The 17,449-nt window shown below is 49.7% G+C and overlaps 2 protein-coding genes, 7 non-coding genes and 1 pseudogene across 9 annotated transcripts; 8 read left to right on the top strand and 2 right to left on the bottom strand.

Moving 5' to 3' along the window:
* The first annotated feature begins 587 nt into the window (after positions 1-587).
* On the top strand, positions 588-694 carry LOC131987345 (U6 spliceosomal RNA). Its single transcript, XR_009395809.1, has one exon. It is a non-coding gene; the product is annotated as a U6 spliceosomal RNA (small nuclear RNA).
* Positions 695-1,685: 991 nt separating this feature from the next.
* On the top strand, positions 1,686-1,755 carry LOC131987294 (U6 spliceosomal RNA; annotated as a pseudogene).
* Positions 1,756-4,461: 2,706 nt separating this feature from the next.
* On the bottom strand, positions 4,462-5,360 carry LOC131986825 (uncharacterized). The gene is made up of 2 exons (XM_059351953.1): positions 4,841-5,360; positions 4,462-4,745 (listed from the first exon to the last, which is right to left on the bottom strand). Exons 1-2 carry the CDS (start codon positions 5,358-5,360, stop codon positions 4,462-4,464), a joined length of 804 nt encoding a protein of 267 aa, XP_059207936.1.
* Positions 5,361-5,519: 159 nt separating this feature from the next.
* On the bottom strand, positions 5,520-9,157 carry LOC131986227 (uncharacterized). The gene is made up of 9 exons (XM_059351079.1): positions 8,810-9,157; positions 8,541-8,731; positions 8,263-8,457; positions 8,025-8,134; positions 7,832-7,930; positions 6,897-6,988; positions 6,341-6,789; positions 5,886-6,210; positions 5,520-5,778 (listed from the first exon to the last, which is right to left on the bottom strand). The coding sequence occupies exons 1-9, from the start codon at positions 9,155-9,157 to the stop codon at positions 5,527-5,529; spliced, it is 2,061 nt and encodes a 686-aa protein (XP_059207062.1). The 3' UTR covers positions 5,520-5,526.
* A 2,249-nt stretch (positions 9,158-11,406) lies between these two features.
* LOC131987344 (U6 spliceosomal RNA) lies at positions 11,407-11,513 on the top strand. The gene has a single exon (XR_009395808.1). It is a non-coding gene; the product is annotated as a U6 spliceosomal RNA (small nuclear RNA).
* Positions 11,514-12,504: 991 nt separating this feature from the next.
* On the top strand, positions 12,505-12,611 carry LOC131987343 (U6 spliceosomal RNA). Its single transcript, XR_009395807.1, has one exon. It is a non-coding gene; the product is annotated as a U6 spliceosomal RNA (small nuclear RNA).
* Positions 12,612-13,601: 990 nt separating this feature from the next.
* LOC131987342 (U6 spliceosomal RNA) lies at positions 13,602-13,708 on the top strand. The gene has a single exon (XR_009395806.1). It is a non-coding gene; the product is annotated as a U6 spliceosomal RNA (small nuclear RNA).
* Positions 13,709-14,698: 990 nt separating this feature from the next.
* On the top strand, positions 14,699-14,805 carry LOC131987341 (U6 spliceosomal RNA). The gene has a single exon (XR_009395805.1). It is a non-coding gene; the product is annotated as a U6 spliceosomal RNA (small nuclear RNA).
* A 990-nt stretch (positions 14,806-15,795) lies between these two features.
* LOC131987339 (U6 spliceosomal RNA) lies at positions 15,796-15,902 on the top strand. Its single transcript, XR_009395803.1, has one exon. It is a non-coding gene; the product is annotated as a U6 spliceosomal RNA (small nuclear RNA).
* A 990-nt stretch (positions 15,903-16,892) lies between these two features.
* LOC131987338 (U6 spliceosomal RNA) lies at positions 16,893-16,999 on the top strand. The gene has a single exon (XR_009395802.1). It is a non-coding gene; the product is annotated as a U6 spliceosomal RNA (small nuclear RNA).
* Positions 17,000-17,449: the final 450 nt, after the last annotated feature.

Here is a 17,449-nt window from a genome sequence, read left to right as displayed (position 1 = left end):
TCAAGAATCAAGCCAAGGCAGCAGGGGGCTGAACCAAACTCCAAACAAATTCTCAATCCAAACCAGGGACTCCTACAACAAAACTCTGGCATGGCAAGCCCATACTGGCCATTGAAGACAGACGACAGAAAAAGCTGGCCATGTCCCAAGTGGGAAAACAGATTCCTCAGGAAGAACTTTACCCGGTGCGGCCTTTCCTGGAGCTGATTCCACAAAGAGACACTCACGAGTCTGCTGGAGAGGCTCACAGTTTTCCTAGGGTCCATCGTAGGAAGGAATTGTTTTGGGCCCAAGTCCAGCCTACAGCCTGAGAGTAAAATTGAGCCCCGCCCCCTCCCAATTTTCAGGGCAATTGTGGCCTTATTATTGTTGTGAACTAAACATGCATGGATATGCAATAGGAAATACCAGGGAGTTTATACAAATTGCAAAGACCTTGATATCAACAAGAAAAAGCTATCCCCTTGCTCTTGTGACAGTTGAGAGTATTGCCTCCCAGCATTTGCGTTGCTCAGGCCTTGACCGCCCTGAAGGGGTCATTCCGCCAGCAAGGGGTATAAAAGGCAATCACCCCGCTTAAGGACAGTGTGCTTGCTAAGGCAGCACATATGTCAAATTGGAAACGATACAGAGAAGATTAGCATGGCCCCTGCGCAAGGATGACACGCAAATTCGTGAAGCGTTTCCACATTTTCATCTACCTGTGTTCTTGAGCAGAGGGGATGCGTGTCCTGTACAAGTGACCACTGGAATTCAAGTGTTACTTCCCACATTTCCCAACCAAATTCGCAACACGCCGACTGCCAGGGGCAACGAGCGAGCACTGGTATCCAGCAACTCAGGGCTTTATGTGTTGTGTACAAGTAGTGGCAGTTCCCGGCATTCCACGCCGCAACCAAAGTCACAAGACTTTGAGTGAATGCCAGAGGCCAGGTGGTAGCATCTTGTACAGAGGGTGTAGCGAGGGTGTTGTGTCAGACTGGCATCTCTGCGCTAAAGAGTCCCTGACAGTGCTATGCGGGAAAGGTGATGTTAATCTTAGCCTTTGGTGTGGTGGGTGACCCAACAATGAGTCGGACCTACTAAACATGAAACTATCAAGAATCAAGCCAAGGCAGCAGGGGGCTGAACCAAACTCCAAACAAATTCTCAATCCAAACCAGGGACTCCTACAACAAAACTCTGGCATGGCAAGCCCATACTGGCCATTGAAGACAGGCGACAGAAAAAGCTGGCCATGTCCCAAGTGGGAAAACAGATTCCTCAGGAAGAACTTTACCCGGTGCGGCCTTTCCTGGAGCTGATTCCACAAAGAGACACTCACGAGTCTGCTGGAGAGGCTCACAGTTTTCCTAGGGTCCATCGTAGGAGGGAATTGTTTTGGGCCCAAGTCCAGCCTACAGCCTGAGAGTAAAATTGAGCCCCGCCCCCTCCCAATTTTCAGGGCAATTGTGGCCTTATTATTGTTGTGAACTAAACATGCATGGATATGCAATAGGAAATACCAGGGAGTTTATACAAATTGCAAAGACCTTGATATCAACAAGAAAAAGCTATCCCCCTTGCTCTTGTGACAGTTGAGAGTATTGCCTCCCAGCATTTGCGTTGCTCAGGCCTTGACCGCCCTGAAGGGGTCATTCCGCCAGCAAGGGGTATAAAAGGCAATCACCCCGCTTAAGGACAGTGTGCTTGCTAAGGCAGCACATATGTCAAATTGGAAACGATACAGAGAAGATTAGCATGGCCCCTGCGCAAAGCTTACTGCTCAATCTTCTCAAGGGGGGAAGCGACGTGGAGGGGGGTTTTGCTCCCGCGGAGTAGAAGGTGGCCGGTTCGATCCCAGCTCACCCCAAAACCAGGGAGCCGAAAGTTAAACTGATCCTTGATTCATTTTGATCCTCAGACAGCGAATGTTTATAATTTGATTGTTTCTTATCTCTACAGACATTAATTGCAATGTTTTCTTAAATTGTGATAAAAAAACAGATAGATTTTACAGTGTTTTGCCAAGTAAAGTACCTATTTCTGCTCCATTAACCATATTTATTCTTTAAAGTCTCACAACCAGTGCTCTATTGTATGTACACATGTAAACAGCAAGCTTGAAACTGTCTGAAGACATGTGAAGCAAGAATAAATTGCAATTATTTCTTAAATTGTGATAAAAACAGATGCATTTTACAGTGTTTTGCCTAGTGAAGTACCTATTTCTGCTCCATTAACCATATTTATTCTTTAAAGTCTCACAACCAGTGCACTATTGTATGTACACATGTAAACATCAAGCTTGAAACTGTCTGAAGACATGTGAAGCAAGAATAAATAACTGCTGATATATTTTTGTTTTTGTTTTTATTTTATTTAGCAGATTTGACCTCTCTTGACCTTTTCATGGGATGTTATTTTGACTAGTGATTGAGTTTATGTGTCAAAAGTTGGATAAGGAATTATAAATAATCTGAAAGAACAAGCAAAAGCAAAGTATGGATTAAGGAACTTGATTTTTATTAACAAAATTTAGAAATAATAGAAATATAAATTTATAATAGATAAACCGACACTATTTACAATAACAACAAAAATTAACAATATTTACAAATTTACAAATTTCTCCTCTTCATTTCCTCCCTCCACTCCTCCACGGTTTTCCCGCCAACCGAGGCACAGTATGAGACCCCGGCAATGCGAGTGTGGCCTGTGTCCAGCCTCCTGGGCTGGCCACACTCGCTGCAGACATACTGTGCCACCGGCCGGCGAGCTTTTGCCCCAGGCAGCGGCCCCTGCCCCGCAGCAGCAGCCTGGGCTGCCTTCCTCTTCCTGTATGCCGTTGACCTTGGCAATTGAAGTCCAGGAAGAGGAGGCAGACCAACAGGGGCAGGGGCGTTGAGGCCACCAGGGGCTGATGCTGGAGGAGGAGGGAGAAGGCCTGCAGCTGGAGGAGGAGGGAGAAGGCCTGCAGCTGGAGGAGGAGGGAGAAGGCCTGCAGATGAGGGCCCTGGCTGTTGAGGCTCCTCCACAATGTCAAATTGAAAGGGCTGTCCTCGTCCCACCTGTACAGAGGACAGCCCTTTCGCTGGAGGGAGAGGTCCAGGAGCGATGGCCACTGCAGGGACGACCCCAGTTCCCTGCAGAGTCACGGCCACGCCCTGGAGCCTGTTGGTCTTCTTGTTCCTAGAAGACAAACGCAGGCTGTTCAAGTTCTTGAGCTTTTGTCATATGACACACTGGGACAGATGAAAACGCATGGAAACAGTTTTGAGTTAAAGTCTTACCACTGCGACAGGGTCTTTTGATTCAGCTCAAAGAGCTGAATCTCCGTCTGAGCCATCAGTCTCGGGCTGGCCAGCACTGCCTCTCTGATGGCCACGTAGTCTGTGAGGACGAGGGACCACCTTGTTTTGGTGACCCCACAGACTTTCGCGGCCCCAGGGTGCAGCTGGCAGAGCTGGCTGCAAATGGCCGCCACCAGGCGACTGGCGTCGGGCCAACTTGCAGGGCCCGAGACTGATCCAACAAGGCACCTGAAAGAGTCATGAAAGGACAGTGTTTAGTGGACAGACATTCAAGTGACACTAGAGTCCATCAACCGGGGGCCTTTCAGCACCTCGCCACATATTGTATGAAAAGAGTCTTACCGTTGGGTACTTTCCCTGCCAGGGCAGGAGGTGTTCTTCCCCTTCGATGCCTTGAACCGCCCCTTAGTCTGCCTCTCCCGGTATCTGGGAGGGTAGACAACTCGCTTTTTGTCACACTCTGGCAGGCGATTCCAGAGTGTGATGAGTCGGTCTACCCTGCTGTCAGAAAGCCCCTGAAGGCTCCGTGCTTCCACCAGGGCCTGGGCCAGCTTCAGGACGTGTTGGTATCCTGGCTGACCATCAGGACCCTGGATATTCTCCTCCTGAGAGGAAACACAACAAAAGAGGAGACTGTGATGTGGAGGAGAACAGTTGCTGTTGTGAGCAATATGAAACTACATTACCCTTCTGGGATTAATAAAATGTAATGTAATAAAAAATCTGAAACAACATCATCATCATCATCATAGATATTTTATTGTAAGATGGAAATGTCACCTCAGAATCTGAGGAGGGCTGCTGGGAAGCAGGAGCCTTATTGTCAGGGGCCTCGGGAGGGGCATCTGGAGTAGGGGCGGCCGGATCTGATGGCTCAGACGGGGGTGCGTCAGCTGGATCACCTGACCGGGCTGCCGCCGCTCTGGATGGGGTATCTGGCAGGAAGACGGTTGGGTCCTCCACGTCCTCCTCAATACCCTCATCCGTGTCCTCGAGAGCCTCAATGGCGGCAGCCTCGTCCGGAGTGTCAGGGTCCAAACTGACATCCTCAAGCACTCTCCCAGTCTGCTGGTACAGGTACTCAATACCAATGAGTTCCCCTGTTAAAAGCAGAGAGAATGTTAATGTTAATGCTCCTTTTCCACTCACAGTTCTGATATTATATTAATTATATATATATATTATATATATTATTATATATTAATACATTTTTCCCACATGGTATACCTGTGTACTCAGCAGGCTGGGTGAAGTCCTTAACCATCTGAAGGCCAAGCACCCTTTGGCTCTTCTGGTTAAGGACGTGCTTGAGGTGGCCACTGTAGGAGTGCAGAGGCACCACCTGTCCCTCAGCTGCATCTGGGGGTGCAGCTGCTGCTGCGCGGTCCTCATTCCACCTCACCAGTCCATCTACCAGGAACGCCTGGAAGTGCTTGTCACTGGCTCGTGTTCCTGGATAGGGAGGAATAACATTCAAATAAAATATATGTTTGTACAAAATGTGAATACTATAGAATATTTTATCACAAACAGACACATGCAAGTACCTGGGATGAACCGGTTGAGGTGGAGGTGGAAGGACTCCAACGACGTGGAGCCCCTCGCGCAGCGATAAACAGGCAGGCTGACGCCGCCCTTGGTCAGCCCGCCTGTCTGTGTGTACAGCTGCACCCCTGGTGGGTCCTGGATGCAGCTGAGGTGATGCCTCTGCGTACTCCATATGTCCTGGATGCGGAGAGCGTCGAGCAACGGGACGTCCAGGATGTTGCGACCTGCTGGTCCACTGAAGGTGTCGAGGAGATCCTGGATGAGGAGGGCGGTTTCCTCGGCTCCACGTGTCCGGCGACGGCAGTGGAGCCTCCACTCCTCCCTGGAGATCCTCTGGATCACCTCGACGTCAGTCAGGCCGACCATCCCGTGCTTCCCCTCCAGCTCGGACCGCTTGGCCTTACAGAGACGGCTGGCATCGTGAGGGTCAACCTCAAAGATGCAGTGAGACAGCTGCCTCATGAAGACAGGGTACAGCTCGTGGCTCTCGGTGGTGACACCTGATGCGAAGCGTCGCATCAGGTGCCAGATGTCGAGGCGCACCACGAGCTGTTCCCATTCCTGTGACAAAAGAAAGATGACAAACTGTTTGATTATTTCATTCACTTGTTTTTACATATTTTTTTGGTTTTATAACTTGAGAGAATAATGCTAAGGCTCACAACAGTAGAATTACAAAAACATTTCACACCGAAAACAAGGCAGCTGTCTTGGACAAGCCGTCTCTGTTGCAGCAGTCCCGATCGACATATAGGAGCTGGGGGGGGGGTACCCCGGCGAGTCGGTACCGCCTCATTAACCCGGCCGCCATCATGGACAGGCCGTCAGAGCCCTCGGAGCTGGTGAGGACGCTGATGAGGACCTGCCCATGTTCGTTGCCTATGTTGGTGGCCCAGGCGGCCGTGTCTGCGGCGGTACCAGCGAGCTTATTCGTCACCTGGACAGAGAGAGACGAGAAATGTAAACGCGAGTGTCTAAGCAAGTACTTGGGCCGTGCTAGAGCAGGAGCAAAGACAACAGGAAATTGTGACAGACTTTACTCGCCTTCTTGGTGGAATCCATCTTTAAGATGGATCCGAAGGTGGACGTGATCCTGGCCTTGTACTCATCCAGCCGCATGAGAACGTCATAGCTGTAGACGGTCAGCAGCCAGATGGGTGAAGGGACAGGGGGCATCTCCGGTGGTGGTGGAAACTGCCCCCTCACCACGCACAAGGCCAGGAACTGCTCGCACACGCCGAGGTACTGGATCGCTCTCCGCATCCAGGCTTCTGAATGTGCCTCCCGGAGGGTGTTGTGCAACCGAGCAGCACTGTTTCCCAAAGTGCGGGACCTCAGCTGCGCAACCACCCTCAGGTCACAGGACAGCCTGCAGGAACAACACAAAAAAACATTACTTACAGCTCTGTCACCAAAACATTACACCAAACCAAATGTTCTCTCACACACACACACACACACACACACACACATTTATCACATGATATGATATTTCTTACCTATACGTCAGTATAGCTGGGAATTGGCAGCTGTAGGTGGGGGACAGCTGCCTAACAATGCCCTGTGACCATCCTCCGACCTTCTTCTTACATTGACGGCAGCTCAGGTACTCAGTGGCCATGAGATACCAGCCGTCAATGTCTAGGACCCTCCGGATGGTCCTGTACAGCCCAGCCTTTGTCATGGACCCGGTGCACAAAGGCTGGGGGCATGTCAGCTGCAGACGCCACATGCGGTGTGGCATCCAGACAAACAGCCGACATGCAAAGAAGGGGTCGGGGGACGCGGGAGGCTGGTTGTAGACCGGCCGGGCTTGGGGGGGGTACCACCAGAGATTGAGGTCTTGGTTCAGCTGGGACCTCCCCCGGCTGCCCCTGGAAAACAGCACCCGGCCGATCCACTCCTGCTGCTCTGCAGTCAGAGCTGCCCGCCAGGACTGAGGCAGCAGCTGGAAAGACAACAACAGGAAAATATTCCATTATCTGAGGAACTGAAATTACTTCATGTGCAAGGGAGGGCGTGTAATCTGAGGCCTTAAATGTATGAAAGCCTCACCTCTGCACTGCCAGCAGGTGGAAGGGGAGGGAGGAAGGCTGGCTCAGAGTCCTCCTTAGGCGGCGGCTGGGCTGCAGCATCTCCTGCTGCTGCTGGTGGTGGTGGCGGCCTGGAGGCTGCTGCTGCTGGTGGTGGTGGTGGCCTGGAGGCTGCTGCTGCTGGTGGTGGCGGCCTGGAGGCTGCTGCTGCTGGTGGTGGTGGCCTGGAGGCTGCTGCTGCTGGTGGTGGTGGCCTGGAGGCTGCTGCTGCTGGTGGTGGTGGCCTGGAGGCTGCTGCTGCTGGTGGTGGTGGTGGCCTGGAGGCTGCTGCTGCTGGTAGTGGTGGCCGGGAGGAGGTGGGAGGAGGTGGATGCTTTGGGAGCAAGAGAGGGGCCTGTACATCGAAGGCTGAGAGAAATAAAATGTTTTAGCACCTTTAAAGAATGACATTGTTTGTGTTAGTATTGGATGATTAAATGATCAGCTAAGCTAAAAACTACAGGAGCACAGAAGGTTTGGATGATGACACAGCAGATTACAGGTCTTTGATGCAGGCTGCAGGTGGAGAGGTTATGCAGGTTACAAGGGGAAAGATGACGATTGAAAAAATGTAATTGTTCATAAGCACCAGTGTTAGCAGTGAAATGTAACTGTGCAGAAGCACCAGTGTTAGCAGTGAAATGTAACTGTGCAGAAGCACCAGTGTTAGCAGTGAAATGTAACTGTGCAGAAGCACCAGTGTTAGCAGTGAAATGTAACTGTGCAGAAGCACCAGTGTTAGCAGTGATTTGACCAGATATTTGTTGTTGTTTTTTTAAATTTAACTCAAACTTACCTTGCTTCCTCTCGTCCTCTGATTACAGAAATAAGTAAAAGAATAAAAAATAAACAGTCAACAATGAATTAAAGCCTTTGTGTTTCTAACAATTTGCTACACGTTTGTTTTTTTTCACTCACACTGCTCCATGTCGACTACCGCTTGGACCAGCTCTTTATCTGAGGGCTCCTCAGATGGTGTTGAGGGGAGAGCTGGTCTGAAGGGTGCAAAGGAGGAGGCTGCAATCACACAATAAGAGAGAACAGCAAATTATACAGCAAACACAAGAAAAAGAATAAAGTTCCAGTCTGTATTTGTAAAGGCTGAACTTGCCTGGAAATGCAGGCTTAGGGGCCACCATCTTAAGCACTTTGGCCTGCATTTCCACCGCAGACAGAGAACGCCTCCCGGAGACAAAGGCCGCCAGCTTAGAACTCAGAGGCCTGTATTAAGAATACACAGACAGAAGAAGGACACACAACAACATCTATAATGAGACAAATGCTCACATTTCTTCACAGAGCGTATCCAGATACATCAAACTCAGACAGCTTTACAGTGAAACACGTACTGAGAGGAGCTCCTGGATCTCTGGCTGGCGGCCGAGACAGAGGCTGTGCTGCTGCTGCTGCTGGCAGTGGTGGTGGACGATGCAGCAGCAGCAGCAGTCCTCGCTCTCTGTCTGTCCCTGCCCCGGACGTAGCGGACAGCGTTCTCCATCTGCGTGCCAGGAGCCGGCGCCGTCCTCCTCAGGTAGTCGACAACTCTGTACAAATCAGACAAATTAGTCCATTTATCAAACACCCTCATCATCAATGGTCACCACAGTATCTATATTCGAATCGTTACCGGATGTGTTTGGGGTCCTTCGACTCGTACAGGCTCTGCAGGGTCTCATATTTGAAGTCCCCAAAGCCAACAAGGGCCTGTCCCTCCTGTCCAGGCTGGAGGGACTTCACCCGCGCCTCCTCGAACGCACGGTGAAACCTGACTGCCTCCACGAAGTCAGGGTACGCCGAGGAGTAGCGGGTGAAGGCATCCTGTAAGTTCACAAAGGGAGGTCAAATCTGTCGTCACTCTTTTAAATGTTTTGCATGAATCAGATTAAAGGACTCTACCTTGTTGGCCATGAGTGGGGACTGAGACCCTGTCCTCTCTCGCTCCTTCTGGTGGGAGGCAACCAGGTTGACTGCATGGCCCACGTCATTCTCCAGGAGCCAGTGGAAGGTCTTACCCAGGTATCGGCCGAACTGGACCTTCCACCGGCTCAGGACCAGGGTGGCGTTGCTGGTGTCGCCACCCTTGGAGCTGACGTGGGCCCATGCCTCTGCATCCACCTCCTCGGGCTTTTTTGCCCTGTATGGGGCCTCACCAGCAGCCCGTCGAGGGCCAACGGCCAGGGCCTCTGGTGAGGCCTTCAGCAGCAGGTCTCCATTTCGTGTTCTGCGGAACTTTGGATGTTCCATCTAAACAGAGAAAATGAACTTCAGCACACGTAATAGCAACTACTACTGATAATATTAATATATTTAATTTGGGTAGCACTTTCCATACATGTTTTCTTCTATTTCAATGAGAAGTTGACAAAAATCTATAATATAACAGAGGACACATGCCATACTTTCTGCTTATATTTCACTTGGATTCTTTGAAAACAGTTTATTAAGTTTTTTTTTTTTATTAGTCTATAACAGGTGACCCTTCCAGCTGTATAACTCCGTGACCGTGGCGTTCACGGACCTGAACGGGGTTAATTATCCGCGGGCGACTCGTTGAATACAGCGCTCTAAACGGCCTAAAAGCTAGATGAATAGCTGGAGCAATTAATAATAGCATATCAACAGCTTATTTCATCTGTTAGTAATAAAGTTTGACACTTTAAGACCGAGAAAACACGGCGAACATCACCACCCGCTAGCTACTGTACATCTGTCACTCTGATATTACACAAGGGGCCGCAACACGCCGATAAAACACGTCGGTTAAGTCACTAAACTACTTTCACACACAAGCGGGAGCAATGATAGTTAACTCCATCAATAAAAAAATGAAGTTTGACACTTTAAGACCGAGAAAACACGGCGAACATCATTAGCGGCTACCTACTGTACATCTGTCACTCTGATATTACACAAGAGGCCGCAACACGCCGATAAAACACGTCGGTTAAGTCACTAAACTACTTTCACACACAAGCGGGAGCAATGACAGTTAACTCCATCAATAAAAAAATGAAGTTTGACACTTTAAGACCGAGAAAACACGGCGAACATCATTAGCGGCTACCTACTGTACATCTGTCACTCTGATATTACACAAGAGGCCGCAACACGCCGATAAAACACGTCGGTTGAGACAGTAAAACTAGTTTCAGACATAAATATGACTTTTGCGCAGTTATTCGCTCATATTGAATTAATAATACACGGTAAATAACAGTAAATACAGTACTGACTGTGTTACGGCGGTCGCTGGTGCACTCTCACTCACCCTTTCTCTCTCGATAGCGGGACAGGAGTCTATAGCAGTCGGAACAAATGCAGTCATGTGATTGGTCAACGTAATTGGCACAATTGGAACAAATGCGGCCCTCTGATTGGACGAAAAACTTGGACACTGTGATTGGTCGAGAGGAATTGGCACAATTGGAACATCTATAGTGAGAAGACTGGCTTCTCCTATGCGCAAGGATGACACGCAAATTCGTGAAGCGTTTCCACATTTTCATCTACCTGTGTTCTTGAGCAGAGGGGATGCGTGTCCTGTACAAGTGACCACTGGAATTCAAGTGTTACTTCCCACATTTCCCAACCAAATTCGCGACACGCCGACTGCCAGGGGCAACGAGCGAGCACTGGTATCCAGCAACTCAGGGCTTTATGTGTTGTGTACAAGTAGTGGCAGTTCCCGGCATTCCACGCCGCAACCAAAGTCACAAGACTTTGAGTGAATGCCAGAGGCCAGGTGGTAGCATCTTGTACAGAGGGTGTAGCGAGGGTGTTGTGTCAGACCGGCATCTCTGCGCTAAAGAGTCCCTGACAGTGCTATGCGGGAAAGGTGATGTTAATCTTAGCCTTTGGTGTGGTGGGTGACCCAACAATGAGTCGGACCTACTAAACATGAAACTATCAAGAATCAAGCCAAGGCAGCAGGGGGCTGAACCAAACTCCAAACAAATTCTCAATCCAAACCAGGGACTCCTACAACAAAACTCTGGCATGGCAAGCCCATACTGGCCATTGAAGACAGACGACAGAAAAAGCTGGCCATGTCCCAAGTGGGAAAACAGATTCCTCAGGAAGAACTTTACCCGGTGCGGCCTTTCGTGGAGCTGATTCCACAAAGAGACACTCACGAGTCTGCTGGAGAGGCTCACAGTTTTCCTAGGGTCCATCGTAGGAAGGAATTGTTTTGGGCCCAAGTCCAGCCTACAGCCTGAGAGTAAAATTGAGCCCCGCCCCCTCCCAATTTTCAGGGCAATTGTGGCCTTATTATTGTTGTGAACTAAACATGCATGGATATGCAATAGGAAATACCAGGGAGTTTATACAAATTGCAAAGACCTTGATATCAACAAGAAAAAGCTATCCCCTTGCTCTTGTGACAGTTGAGAGTATTGCCTCCCAGCATTTGCGTTGCTCAGGCCTTGACCGCCCTGAAGGGGTCATTCCGCCAGCAAGGGGTATAAAAGGCAATCACCCCGCTTAAGGACAGTGTGCTTGCTAAGGCAGCACATATGTCAAATTGGAAACGATACAGAGAAGATTAGCATGGCCCCTGCGCAAGGATGACACGCAAATTCGTGAAGCGTTTCCACATTTTCATCTACCTGTGTTCTTGAGCAGAGGGGATGCGTGTCCTGTACAAGTGACCACTGGAATTCAAGTGTTACTTCCCACATTTCCCAACCAAATTCGCAACACGCCGACTGCCAGGGGCAACGAGCGAGCACTGGTATCCAGCAACTCAGGGCTTTATGTGTTGTGTACAAGTAGTGGCAGTTCCCGGCATTCCACGCCGCAACCAAAGTCACAAGACTTTGAGTGAATGCCAGAGGCCAGGTGGTAGCATCTTGTACAGAGGGTGTAGCGAGGGTGTTGTGTCAGACTGGCATCTCTGCGCTAAAGAGTCCCTGACAGTGCTATGCGGGAAAGGTGATGTTAATCTTAGCCTTTGGTGTGGTGGGTGACCCAACAATGAGTCGGACCTACTAAACATGAAACTATCAAGAATCAAGCCAAGGCAGCAGGGGGCTGAACCAAACTCCAAACAAATTCTCAATCCAAACCAGGGACTCCTACAACAAAACTCTGGCATGGCAAGCCCATACTGGCCATTGAAGACAGGCGACAGAAAAAGCTGGCCATGTCCCAAGTGGGAAAACAGATTCCTCAGGAAGAACTTTACCCGGTGCGGCCTTTCCTGGAGCTGATTCCACAAAGAGACACTCACGAGTCTGCTGGAGAGGCTCACAGTTTTCCTAGGGTCCATCGTAGGAGGGAATTGTTTTGGGCCCAAGTCCAGCCTACAGCCTGAGAGTAAAATTGAGCCCCGCCCCCTCCCAATTTTCAGGGCAATTGTGGCCTTATTATTGTTGTGAACTAAACATGCATGGATATGCAATAGGAAATACCAGGGAGTTTATACAAATTGCAAAGACCTTGATATCAACAAGAAAAAGCTACCCCCCTTGCTCTTGTGACAGTTGAGAGTATTGCCTCCCAGCATTTGCGTTGCTCAGGCCTTGACCGCCCTGAAGGGGTCATTCCGCCAGCAAGGGGTATAAAAGGCAATCACCCCGCTTAAGGACAGTGTGCTTGCTAAGGCAGCACATATGTCAAATTGGAAACGATACAGAGAAGATTAGCATGGCCCCTGCGCAAGGATGACACGCAAATTCGTGAAGCGTTTCCACATTTTCATCTACCTGTGTTCTTGAGCAGAGGGGATGCGTGTCCTGTACAAGTGACCACTGGAATTCAAGTGTTACTTCCCACATTTCCCAACCAAATTCGCGACACGCCGACTGCCAGGGGCAACGAGCGAGCACTGGTATCCAGCAACTCAGGGCTTTATGTGTTGTGTACAAGTAGTGGCAGTTCCCGGCATTCCACGCCGCAACCAAAGTCACAAGACTTTGAGTGAATGCCAGAGGCCAGGTGGTAGCATCTTGTACAGAGGGTGTAGCGAGGGTGTTGTGTCAGACTGGCATCTCTGCGCTAAAGAGTCCCTGACAGTGCTATGCGGGAAAGGTGATGTTAATCTTAGCCTTTGGTGTGGTGGGTGACCCAACAATGAGTCGGACCTACTAAACATGAAACTATCAAGAATCAAGCCAAGGCAGCAGGGGGCTGAACCAAACTCCAAACAAATTCTCAATCCAAACCAGGGACTCCTACAACAAAACTCTGGCATGGCAAGCCCATACTGGCCATTGAAGACAGACGACAGAAAAAGCTGGCCATGTCCCAAGTGGGAAAACAGATTCCTCAGGAAGAACTTTACCCGGTGCGGCCTTTCCTGGAGCTGATTCCACAAAGAGACACTCACGAGTCTGCTGGAGAGGCTCACAGTTTTCCTAGGGTCCATCGTAGGAAGGAATTGTTTTGGGCCCAAGTCCAGCCTACAGCCTGAGAGTAAAATTGAGCCCCGCCCCCTCCCAATTTTCAGGGCAATTGTGGCCTTATTATTGTTGTGAACTAAACATGCATGGATATGCAATAGGAAATACCAGGGAGTTTATACAAATTGCAAAGACCTTGATATCAACAAGAAAAAGCTATCCCCTTGCTCTTGTGACAGTTGAGAGTATTGCCTCCCAGCATTTGCGTTGCTCAGGCCTTGACCGCCCTGAAGGGGTCATTCCGCCAGCAAGGGGTATAAAAGGCAATCACCCCGCTTAAGGACAGTGTGCTTGCTAAGGCAGCACATATGTCAAATTGGAAACGATACAGAGAAGATTAGCATGGCCCCTGCGCAAGGATGACACGCAAATTCGTGAAGCGTTTCCACATTTTCATCTACCTGTGTTCTTGAGCAGAGGGGATGCGTGTCCTGTACAAGTGACCACTGGAATTCAAGTGTTACTTCCCACATTTCCCAACCAAATTCGCAACACGCCGACTGCCAGGGGCAACGAGCGAGAACTGGTATCCAGCAACTCAGGGCTTTATGTGTTGTGTACAAGTAGTGGCAGTTCCCGGCATTCCACGCCGCAACCAAAGTCACAAGACTTTGAGTGAATGCCAGAGGCCAGGTGGTAGCATCTTGTACAGAGGGTGTAGCGAGGGTGTTGTGTCAGACTGGCATCTCTGCGCTAAAGAGTCCCTGACAGTGCTATGCGGGAAAGGTGATGTTAATCTTAGCCTTTGGTGTGGTGGGTGACCCAACAATGAGTCGGACCTACTAAACATGAAACTATCAAGAATCAAGCCAAGGCAGCAGGGGGCTGAACCAAACTCCAAACAAATTCTCAATCCAAACCAGGGACTCCTACAACAAAACTCTGGCATGGCAAGCCCATACTGGCCATTGAAGACAGGCGACAGAAAAAGCTGGCCATGTCCCAAGTGGGAAAACAGATTCCTCAGGAAGAACTTTACCCGGTGCGGCCTTTCCTGGAGCTGATTCCACAAAGAGACACTCACGAGTCTGCTGGAGAGGCTCACAGTTTTCCTAGGGTCCATCGTAGGAGGGAATTGTTTTGGGCCCAAGTCCAGCCTACAGCCTGAGAGTAAAATTGAGCCCCGCCCCCTCCCAATTTTCAGGGCAATTGTGGCCTTATTATTGTTGTGAACTAAACATGCATGGATATGCAATAGGAAATACCAGGGAGTTTATACAAATTGCAAAGACCTTGATATCAACAAGAAAAAGCTATCCCCTTGCTCTTGTGACAGTTGAGAGTATTGCCTCCCAGCATTTGCGTTGCTCAGGCCTTGACCGCCCTGAAGGGGTCATTCCGCCAGCAAGGGGTATAAAAGGCAATCACCCCGCTTAAGGACAGTGTGCTTGCTAAGGCAGCACATATGTCAAATTGGAAACGATACAGAGAAGATTAGCATGGCCCCTGCGCAAGGATGACACGCAAATTCGTGAAGCGTTTCCACATTTTCATCTACCTGTGTTCTTGAGCAGAGGGGATGCGTGTCCTGTACAAGTGACCACTGGAATTCAAGTGTTACTTCCCACATTTCCCAACCAAATTCGCACACGCCGACTGCCAGGGGCAACGAGCGAGCACTGGTATCCAGCAACTCAGGGCTTTATGTGTTGTGTACAAGTAGTGGCAGTTCCCGGCATTCCACGCCGCAACCAAAGTCACAAGACTTTGAGTGAATGCCAGAGGCCAGGTGGTAGCATCTTGTACAGAGGGTGTAGCGAGGGTGTTGTGTCAGACTGGCATCTCTGCGCTAAAGAGTCCCTGACAGTGCTATGCGGGAAAGGTGATGTTAATCTTAGCCTTTGGTGTGGTGGGTGACCCAACAATGAGTCGGACCTACTAAACATGAAACTATCAAGAATCAAGCCAAGGCAGCAGGGGGCTGAACCAAACTCCAAACAAATTCTCAATCCAAACCAGGGACTCCTACAACAAAACTCTGGCATGGCAAGCCCATACTGGCCATTGAAGACAGGCGACAGAAAAAGCTGGCCATGTCCCAAGTGGGAAAACAGATTCCTCAGGAAGAACTTTACCCGGTGCGGCCTTTCCTGGAGCTGATTCCACAAAGAGACACTCACGAGTCTGCTGGAGAGGCTCACAGTTTTCCTAGGGTCCATCGTAGGAGGGAATTGTTTTGGGCCCAAGTCCAGCCTACAGCCTGAGAGTAAAATTGAGCCCCGCCCCCTCCCAATTTTCAGGGCAATTGTGGCCTTATTATTGTTGTGAACTAAACATGCATGGATATGCAATAGGAAATACCAGGGAGTTTATACAAATTGCAAAGACCTTGATATCAACAAGAAAAAGCTATCCCCCTTGCTCTTGTGACAGTTGAGAGTATTGCCTCCCAGCATTTGCGTTGCTCAGGCCTTGACCGCCCTGAAGGGGTCATTCCGCCAGCAAGGGGTATAAAAGGCAATCACCCCGCTTAAGGACAGTGTGCTTGCTAAGGCAGCACATATGTCAAATTGGAAACGATACAGAGAAGATTAGCATGGCCCCTGCGCAAGGATGACACGCAAATTCGTGAAGCGTTTCCACATTTTCATCTACCTGTGTTCTTGAGCAGAGGGGATGCGTGTCCTGTACAAGTGACCACTGGAATTCAAGTGTTACTTCCCACATTTCCCAACCAAATTCGCGACACGCCGACTGCCAGGGGCAACGAGCGAGCACTGGTATCCAGCAACTCAGGGCTTTATGTGTTGTGTACAAGTAGTGGCAGTTCCCGGCATTCCACGCCGCAACCAAAGTCACAAGACTTTGAGTGAATGCCAGAGGCCAGGTGGTAGCATCTTGTACAGAGGGTGTAGCGAGGGTGTTGTGTCAGACTGGCATCTCTGCGCTAAAGAGTCCCTGACAGTGCTATGCGGGAAAGGTGATGTTAATCTTAGCCTTTGGTGTGGTGGGTGACCCAACAATGAGTCGGACCTACTAAACATGAAACTATCAAGAATCAAGCCAAGGCAGCAGGGGGCTGAACCAAACTCCAAACAAATTCTCAATCCAAACCAGGGACTCCTACAACAAAACTCTGGCATGGCAAGCCCATACTGGCCATTGAAGACAGACGACAGAAAAAGCTGGCCATGTCCCAAGTGGGAAAACAGATTCCTCAGGAAGAACTTTACCCGGTGCGGCCTTTCCTGGAGCTGATTCCACAAAGAGACACTCACGAGTCTGCTGGAGAGGCTCACAGTTTTCCTAGGGTCCATCGTAGGAAGGAATTGTTTTGGGCCCAAGTCCAGCCTACAGCCTGAGAGTAAAATTGAGCCCCGCCCCCTCCCAATTTTCAGGGCAATTGTGGCCTTATTATTGTTGTGAACTAAACATGCATGGATATGCAATAGGAAATACCAGGGAGTTTATACAAATTGCAAAGACCTTGATATCAACAAGAAAAAGCTATCCCCTTGCTCTTGTGACAGTTGAGAGTATTGCCTCCCAGCATTTGCGTTGCTCAGGCCTTGACCGCCCTGAAGGGGTCATTCCGCCAGCAAGGGGTATAAAAGGCAATCACCCCGCTTAAGGACAGTGTGCTTGCTAAGGCAGCACATATGTCAAATTGGAAACGATACAGAGAAGATTAGCATGGCCCCTGCGCAAGGATGACACGCAAATTCGTGAAGCGTTTCCACATTTTCATCTACCTGTGTTCTTGAGCAGAGGGGATGCGTGTCCTGTACAAGTGACCACTGGAATTCAAGTGTTACTTCCCACATTTCCCAACCAAATTCGCAACACGCCGACTGCCAGGGGCAACGAGCGAGCACTGGTATCCAGCAACTCAGGGCTTTATGTGTTGTGTACAAGTAGTGGCAGTTCCCGGCATTCCACGCCGCAACCAAAGTCACAAGACTTTGAGTGAATGCCAGAGGCCAGGTGGTAGCATCTTGTACAGAGGGTGTAGCGAGGGTGTTGTGTCAGACTGGCATCTCTGCGCTAAAGAGTCCCTGACAGTGCTATGCGGGAAAGGTGATGTTAATCTTAGCCTTTGGTGTGGTGGGTGACCCAACAATGAGTCGGACCTACTAAACATGAAACTATCAAGAATCAAGCCAAGGCAGCAGGGGGCTGAACCAAACTCCAAACA

This window comes from Centropristis striata, chromosome 15 (genome assembly GCF_030273125.1).
Source record: "Centropristis striata isolate RG_2023a ecotype Rhode Island chromosome 15, C.striata_1.0, whole genome shotgun sequence".
NCBI lineage: Eukaryota > Metazoa > Chordata > Actinopteri > Perciformes > Serranidae > Centropristis > Centropristis striata.
The sequence above is the reverse complement of the archived record's forward strand: the minus strand, read 5'-3'. Positions and strand labels throughout refer to the sequence as shown.